Raw genomic sequence first — 9,086 nt, 5'->3', positions numbered from 1 at the left:
ATCAAATTGATTCCTATTATATTTCCCAAGCTCAGACTCGATAAATTATATAATATAATATTATTTATTAAGATTAATTAAATAAAATCATCGTTTCCAATTTATTTGTATTTCTATTAATAGTTAGAAGGTAATGGACTAGTTTAATCGCTATTTTTGGTCTCACAAGTCTGAAAGTTAATTCAACTTGTGGGCCTCTTGTGATGATGTTGAATTGGCAACATTGATTCAGTGCAACACATGCTTTTTGTTTATACTTTTTTTTATTTGAATTTCAAAGGAAAATTTATTTTTCCCTTATTTAATAAAAAATAAAAAATAAATAAAAATAAATAATTTTCACTTTTTTCTTAATCTTTTGTTTTTAGTTTTGAGGTTTTTAAATTAATCAAATGTATGAGTAAATTTGTTAAAAAAAAGTATTACCGTTATTATTATAACGATTGCATATAGAAGTAAAATAATCACTTTTGTTAATATAATGAGTATTTTGAATCAAAATTGATGAAATTTAATCTAACTTATTTTTGTATTTTATTATGAAATTATAGAAAATAACTAGTAATAAATTTTATAAGTACCATACCTCATTAAATAAATATTCTAAATCTATGCTTACCGATGATACTTAATTTGTATTTTGCCCGATACCCTTGAAACTTATAGTTTTGGCTTTCGTACACCATGATAAAATTCAGTGAGGCCCTATACAACGAACAGGTTAAGTTAATGATTCCAAAGAATCTTTATATAAACAAAACAATTAGAAACGCATAAATTGAGCCACATTGGCGTTATAAGGGTCGGACCATTTCTCTAAACCAGCCCTTCTAGATTGATTTTAGTTGATTTGATTAAATTGAATTTTAAAATAAGTATAATATTTTTAAAAGTTTTTGAATTGTTTAAAAAATATTTAAATAAAATTTTATTTTTTAGTCTTTTTAATTAAGTTTTTATATATATTTTAGATTAAATAAAATTATTAATAAATTATTATTAATTAAAAATCATTTATCATTTTTATATCCGAATAATGTTGATGTGAATAATAAATATGTCATGTGATAATGTTATTGTGATATATAAACATATCACGTCATTATTTATTATGATATATTAATATATTAAATTAATATTACGCGATTGAAAATAATAATTTACGATTTGATTAATAACTGTTAATCAACAGTCAATCATAAAAGTTTATTTAAATTAAAATAAAAATATAAAAATTTAATTAAAAATAATAAAAAAATAAAATGTTATTTGAATAATAGTTTAGAGATTTTTTGAAAATATTATGTCCTTAAAATATCAGTATATTAATAATTAATAAATTTTTATTTATTTTAAATTCATTAAAAATAAATTAAAAGTATTTAAATATTTAATAAAAAATTAATACCTAATAAACACTGACTTTATATATATATATATATATATATATAAAATGGTGGGCTAATTAGATCGGATTGAACGTGATCCAACATAATCCATGAACATGAAAACTAAATAAAAATATTAAAACAATCACAGAGAGTAGGTGATACGCGCCATAAAGAATGTGAATCTGACATTCTTGGGAGGAATATCCATAGCGAATAGAGCAGACGGGACGGGGCACGCGCTAATCATTCCGCTCTTTGCGCATTCAGAAATTCCAATGGCACTTCTGTAAATCAGCTATAACCCATTGGCTGTTTTGGAAATCCAACATTAAACCCCTAATAATTACATAAGGGCATTTCAGGAACCCAAAAGTATCAAGGAGCTAAAAATACATTTCCCAATAAAGAACCAATCATAAAAACGGGAAGGTGACAACTGGCAGTTTTTTAGAGGCCAGTGGATAACGATTGCAGTTAATATCCTTGTCTACATTCGTAGAGGATTGGTAAATCTTGCAAAGGAGTACAGCTAAATAACAACTAGCATTTGACACGTCAACACGTTTACACCGAGAAGCCACGATTCAAGGTTTTACTCAGTTGCTTCTTGTTCTTCATTTGGGTTTACTTATTTTTCGTAGCAAGTCTCATTCATTGGAATTATTCAATTTTAATCCAAGTATAATAACACCTTAATGCCAGAACCAATTGGCCAAACAAAAAATGAAGCAAAGACATTGAATTATTAACAATATTGTATGCAAACTTTAGAAAATTTTCTGAAATAACATTGAATTGTTAACAATATTGTTTGCAAATTTTTTAAAATAATAAAAATCAACATAAGAATTTACTCTCTTTTTTGTAATAGGATTTTTCATGTTAATCTCAAATTAAGGGTTATTCAAATTTTATTTGAACTTAGTAATAATTTGAGTCAAAATCAAATATTTAGAATTAGGAAAGTCGAATTTGAATATCTTATAAGTAAATTAATACACTTAAATATTAGAATATAATTCATCATGGGGAGTCACATGAATCTTTTACATCATCAAGTTCCACCCAAAGTTGGTGTTATTGCAATGGATAAAGTCATTTCACTAAGCAAAGAATTATAACCCAACAAGATTTTTCATGTACCATTTGATTTCACCATGATCCCAATCATATATTATGACCCCATTTGCATGCTCATCTTCTACTTCTTTAAACATTCTGTTTTCCCTCTCTCTCTTAAAAGAAAACAAAATCCACCTCATGACGAAATAAATCAAAAAAAGGATGATGGAAATGTCAGCTTGGTCACATGAACTTTTGGGATTGTATATTCCTTCACATTATGCAAAAAACTTTTCATCTCCTTTGATACCCTTTAATCTTATCTTTCTCATTCTTGCTTCAAACTTCCCATAAAACCCTTCCCTCTTAATCTAATCCAAAAGCCAATCAACCTCTTTAATGACTAATGAGTCTTTTTCTTCAGCTTTTGGTAATAAGAAAGCAACCCAAAATTTTCTCCATCTTGTCCAACGCCAACACCTAAACCCTGTCCCAAAGCAGGAAAAAGGAAAACCAAATCCCACACTCATAAAAATAGAGAGCCTATCAGGGGCAGTCTGTTACATTTTTAGTAGCCGGCGATCCAACAAAAGACCAACTCATAGTTTTTAATAATCTTTTCACACGTTCTCTTCTTCTTCACTTCACCACTTCTCAGAAAACCCCATTACACAGAAACTTCTCTTTCCAAAACCCAACTCAGCAAAGCTAGATGCAGAAACATGGCGTGTTTTTCTTTTTATATAACATTAAACAACTATAAAGTCCAACAATCGTGATGTCTTAGTGCTTGTAGTTTTTGCTTCTCACGACTTAGTCTCTCTCTCTCTCTCTCTCTCTTTTCTTACAAGTTTTAATAGACAACAGTTGGAGACCGACAGAAGGAGTTTGAATTGTTCAGATTTTTAAGAGGTCCCCAAACAAGGCTTTGTCAAGATTGGACGAAGGGATCTAATAAAAAAAATCCTTTTAAAGACTTCATCAGGTTTTTATAAGTAGACAGAAACAAAAAGGTGAGCTTTTTATTGTGGTGGTTTTTCTAATGCTAAGTCTAAGATCTGTATTTTGCTTTGTTTTAGATATGTTTTGATCATTTCTTCCTTAAAGGTAAATTGGGTCTTTGGGGTCTTTTGTTTGGTTGGCCGGGCAATGTGGGAGAAACAGAGGGAAAATATGAGGTTTTGGAAAAAGGGTATTTTTTGATTTGGCTATTCAGAGGTACCCTTTTCTCTACTCAGAGTGTTTTGCTTGGATTTTTGGTGGGGGTTGAAGTTGAGATTTGGTTTCGAGGTATATTGATTTACCTTTGTTTACTTCCTTTTTTTTTCTTAGATTGTCTATTAGACTTGGTGCCGTGTTTGATGTTTTTAGTGGTGTAGACGAAGGCGAAGATTTTTTGTTTGGTTGCTAAGAAACTGTAGGAAACCGAGGGAAAGTTCTTGAATTATCGTTCTTGGCGAAAACTGTCTGCCCAACTGAGTCGAGTCCTTATTGTAGCTACTTTTTCTTGGCAGCTAAAAATCTTGTTTGACAGTTAAGGAACGATCTGCTACTGTATAGCGAGTTCTTCGATTTTTATTCGCTGATGTTGAATTAATTTGAAGTTAGTCATATAATTTATATATCTTTACTATCTAGTGTTCAAATCTCCAAATCATTGGTGGTTCTTAAGTTTGCTTTCCTGGTGATATTGACAATCAAATAGAGGATCAGATTGTAGTTTTCGGTATATAATTTCTTTTGCAATGCTTGATCGTCTGTTGCGAAATCTCTAGTAGTGCTTCTACTGATAATATTTTCTTGTGTTGTGGAAATTCAGGATCTAAGGTCTAAGGATAATTCTCTGGTAGTGCTAAAAAATGGCATCAAAGTCTTTCAAAGGGAGCCGATCATCTTTATCGATTTCCTCTGATGCAGCAGAGTCACATAAGCCTCCAATACCTCCAACTGTGACATTTGGCCGGAGAACTTCCTCGGGTCGTTATGTGAGCTATTCAAGGGATGATCTTGATAGTGAGCTTGGTACTAGTGATTTCATGAACTATACAGTGCATATACCACCCACCCCTGACAACCAACCCATGGACCCTTCTATTTCTCAAAAGGTTGAAGAGCAATATGTATCGAATTCACTTTTTACTGGTGGATTCAATAGTGTTACAAGAGCTCATCTCATGGACAAGGTGATTGAGTCTGAAGCAAACCATCCCCAGATGGCTGGTGCAAAAGGATCTTCATGTGCAATCCCTGGGTGTGATGCTAAGGTGATGAGTGATGAACGTGGTGCAGATATTCTCCCTTGTGAGTGTGATTTCAAAATTTGTCGGGATTGTTATATTGATGCAGTTAAAACAGGGGGTGGAATGTGCCCTGGATGTAAGGAGCCATATAAGAACACAGATCTGGATGAAACAGCTGTAGATAATAATGCTAGGCCACTTCCGCTTCCTCCGCCTGGTACGATGTCCAAAATGGAGAGGAGGTTGTCCTTAATGAAGTCAACTAAGTCAGTGCTGATGAGGAGTCAAACGGGAGATTTTGATCACAATCGTTGGCTGTTTGAGACTAGAGGGACTTATGGTTATGGCAATGCTATATGGCCAAAGGATGGTAATCTAGGAAATGGAAACGATGATGAAGTTGTTGAGCCACAAGAGTTGATAAGCAAACCCTGGAGGCCACTTACTAGGAAATTAAAAATACCGGCGGCTGTTCTTAGCCCATATCGGTATAGTCCTCATTTCTGGGTTGTTCATAATGTTATATTTCTTCTATATGTTTTTGGATTTTACTATGGCAATTACACATTTGAAGGTTTAAGGTTTTGTACTGCCACATTTCTGTCCAAGCTAGCACAGGAACGGGAAGTACCCTGCTAAATGATATGCGTATGCACAGTAGCTTAACATGATTGCACAACATATTAATAAATCTAGGAAGGTGAAAATTATGTTAATCCTGTTTCTCCTCTTTGTTTCATTTACCTTTTAACCTTTCTTTGTTTTTTATTTTTTTAAAAAAAAACCTGCATATGAGTGGGTCTGCTGATTTATGAGGTTAAAATTATGCAGTTATATCTTGTAAATGGAAAAGAATTCTCTCAAAAGTGAATTTATATCATTCATGATATTCTTTTAACTTTATGTTTATTTCCTAATTTTCTTATTATTAAATTGCTTGTAAATTAAAAAAATTCTCTTTTATCTGCTTAAAAACTGTAAATTAAAAGATGAATTAATAATACATATTCACGCACAACATATGTATAATCATGCAGTAGTGCTTAGGGAAACAGAATAGAGTCCAGGTCACTGATAGACTTCCTAGACACTATACTAACCAGCTCATTGGAACCTTTTACTTACTTGTTGCAAAATTTCATCTTAGTTTTCTTTAACAAGTCATGGACCATTTCCATTTCTACTTAAGAGTTTTTCATATGCATTGCATGCATTCATGTCTTCGTTGTTGGTAACATTATGATTTTTATCATTCACTAACTTTGCTTTCTGTGTCATGTACGCTTGCAGGCTTCTAATTTTTTTGCGAGTTGTTGTTCTTGCATTGTTTTTGGCTTGGAGGGTCAACCATCCAAACAATGATGCAGTTTGGCTATGGGGAATGTCTGTGGTTTGTGAAATTTGGTTTGCTTTTTCATGGCTTCTTGACCAACTGCCCAAGCTCTGCCCAGTCAATCGTGCTACAGATCTTAATGTGTTGAAGGACAAATTTGAAACACCAAGCCCTAGCAACCCTACTGGAAAATCTGATCTGCCAGGCATAGATGTCTTTGTTTCAACTGCAGATCCAGAGAAAGAACCACCTCTTGTCACTGCAAACACTATCTTGTCGATTCTAGCTGCAGATTACCCTGTTGAAAAACTTGCTTGTTATGTTTCTGATGATGGAGGAGCACTTTTAACATTCGAGGCCATGGCAGAAGCAGCAAGTTTTGCTAATATATGGGTTCCATTTTGCCGTAAACATGATATTGAACCCAGGAATCCAGAATCTTACTTCAATCTGAAGAGGGATCCTTACAAGAATAAAGTCAAACCAGATTTTGTCAAGGACCGTCGACGAGTTAAACGTGAGTATGATGAATTCAAGGTCCGTATCAATAGTTTGCCAGACTCCATCCGCCGTAGGTCTGATGCCTATCATGCAAGGGAGGAAATCAAGGCAATGAAGCTTCAGAGACAGAATAGGGAAGATGAACCTGTAGAGAGTGTGAAGATTCCAAAAGCAACATGGATGGCTGATGGAACTCATTGGCCAGGAACTTGGTTGAATGCAGCGCCTGAGCACTCTCGGGGTGACCATGCTGGTATAATTCAGGTATTTGTTATTATTAAAATATGTTATTTTTCACATTTTCAACTAGTAGATTGTATGAACATATTTTCACCCTTTTTTGTGCTTTAAATTGGTAATAATGAGTTTTAAGAGGTTTTTCATTTAGGGGAAAAGTGAAGTTGAGATAAGCTGACAATGTGATGCTGATATTTTCTTTCTTTTTTCTTAATTTTTGTTTGCACAGGTGATGTTGAAACCTCCCAGTGATGAACCGCTACATGGAACTGCTGATGATAGGCTCATTGATCTCACTGATGTTGATATTCGTCTCCCATTGCTTGTTTATGTTTCTCGTGAGAAGCGCCCAGGCTATGATCACAATAAGAAGGCAGGTGCCATGAATGCCCTGGTTCGGGCATCTGCAATTATGTCCAATGGCCCATTCATCCTGAACCTTGACTGTGATCACTATATCTACAACTCTCAGGCAATGAGGGAAGGCATGTGCTTTATGATGGATCGAGGAGGTGACCGCATTTGTTATGTCCAGTTCCCTCAGAGGTTTGAGGGTATTGACCCTTCTGATCGATATGCCAATCACAATACCGTTTTCTTTGATGTGAACATGCGAGCCCTTGATGGTCTTATGGGCCCTGTCTATGTCGGAACTGGATGTCTCTTTCGAAGGGTTGCCCTTTATGGCTTTGACCCACCTCGATCAAAAGAACACCATCCTGGTTGCTGCAGTTGCTGCTTTTTTGGTCGTAACAAGAAGCATTCCTCAATGGCACACACTCCAGAGGAAAACCATGCTCTGAGAATGGGCGATTCTGATGATGAGGAAATGAATCTCTCCCTGCTTCCTAAGAGGTTTGGGAACTCGACATTTCTCATTGATTCAATTCCAGTTGCTGAGTTTCAAGGTCGTCCCCTTGCAGATCACCCAGCTGTGAAGAATGGGCGCCCACCTGGTGCTCTCACTATTCCTCGTGAACTTCTTGATGCCTCAACTGTTGCAGAGGCAATCAGTGTCATTTCATGCTGGTATGAGGACAAGACTGAATGGGGACACCGTGTTGGGTGGATTTATGGGTCTGTTACTGAAGATGTGGTCACTGGGTATAGAATGCACAACAGAGGATGGAAATCAGTTTATTGTGTGACCAAGCGAGATGCTTTCCGTGGAACTGCTCCAATCAATCTCACTGATAGGCTTCACCAAGTCCTGCGTTGGGCTACTGGTTCTGTTGAGATTTTCTTTTCCCGTAACAATGCCTTCCTTGCTAGCCCAAGAATGAAGTTGCTGCAGAGGATTGCATATCTTAACGTTGGAATCTATCCCTTCACCTCCATTTTCCTGATTGTCTACTGTTTCCTCCCTGCACTTTCCCTTTTCTCTGGCCAGTTCATTGTTCAGACCCTCAATGTCACTTTCCTTACTTACCTCCTCATCATTACAGTGACTCTTTGTTTGTTAGCTGTGCTTGAAATTAAGTGGTCTGGCATTGAGTTAGAAGAATGGTGGAGAAATGAGCAGTTTTGGTTGATTGGGGGGACAAGTGCTCATCTTGCTGCTGTGCTTCAGGGGCTCTTGAAAGTGATTGCTGGGATTGAGATTTCTTTCACCTTGACATCAAAATCAGCGGGAGATGATGTGGATGATGAGTTTGCTGATCTCTACACTGTCAAATGGACTTCTTTGATGATACCACCAATCACGATCATGATGGTCAACTTAATAGCAATAGCAGTCGGGTTTAGCCGAACAATTTACAGTGTTATTCCACAGTGGAGTCGTCTTCTAGGTGGAGTTTTCTTCAGTTTCTGGGTTTTGGCTCATCTCTATCCTTTTGCTAAAGGGCTTATGGGACGAAGAGGGAGGACACCTACCATTGTTTTTGTATGGTCAGGTCTTATTGCCATCACCATATCCCTCCTTTGGGTGGCAATCAACCCCCCATCTGGTACCAGCCAAATTGGAGGCTCATTCCAGTTCCCTTGATTGGACATTCTTTATGTTAAGGTGAATCAGTTCAATGATATTCCTTTATTTATTCTTTTTTTTTTCCCTTTCATGCAAGCAGATTATGCTGGTTAAAAGACTAGGCATGTTGTATATCATGTGCCCATTGGAATGTACCTTAACAGTAACTTGCAGCAATTTTAGTGAGGTTGGATGGGATCCGAAGAATGGAAACTGGTTTCCCTGCTATTTTGTTCTTACTGTATGATTTTTACATGGATTACTCAATAGTACCTCAATTTTTTCTGGATGACTATCTTTATGATGCATTCATTTTGTAACTTTGATATAAACGTCAACCTCGAATGCAAAAC

The 9,086-nt window shown here is 35.5% G+C and overlaps 1 protein-coding gene across 2 annotated transcripts; it reads left to right on the top strand.

Moving 5' to 3' along the window:
- The first annotated feature begins 2,910 nt into the window (after positions 1–2,910).
- Positions 2,911–9,028, top strand: LOC110415828 (cellulose synthase-like protein D3). Of its 2 annotated transcripts, XM_021427574.2 has the most exons (5): positions 2,911–3,466; positions 3,561–3,743; positions 4,273–5,181; positions 5,984–6,791; positions 6,994–9,028. In XM_021427574.2, the coding sequence occupies exons 3-5, from the start codon at positions 4,313–4,315 to the stop codon at positions 8,749–8,751; spliced, it is 3,435 nt and encodes a 1,144-aa protein (XP_021283249.1). In that variant the 5' UTR covers positions 2,911–3,466; positions 3,561–3,743; positions 4,273–4,312; the 3' UTR covers positions 8,752–9,028. The 2 variants fall into 2 exon arrangements, with proteins under 2 accessions (XP_021283249.1, XP_021283248.1); XM_021427573.2 differs by lacking the exon at positions 3,561–3,743.
- Positions 9,029–9,086: the final 58 nt, after the last annotated feature.

The sequence above is a fragment of the Theobroma umbraticum genome, unplaced genomic scaffold (assembly GCF_002168275.2).
Source record: "Theobroma umbraticum cultivar Fairchild unplaced genomic scaffold, ASM216827v3 scaffold_147.0, whole genome shotgun sequence".
Taxonomy (NCBI): Eukaryota; Viridiplantae; Streptophyta; class Magnoliopsida; order Malvales; family Malvaceae; genus Theobroma; species Theobroma umbraticum.
The sequence above is the reverse complement of the archived record's forward strand: the minus strand, read 5'-3'. Positions and strand labels throughout refer to the sequence as shown.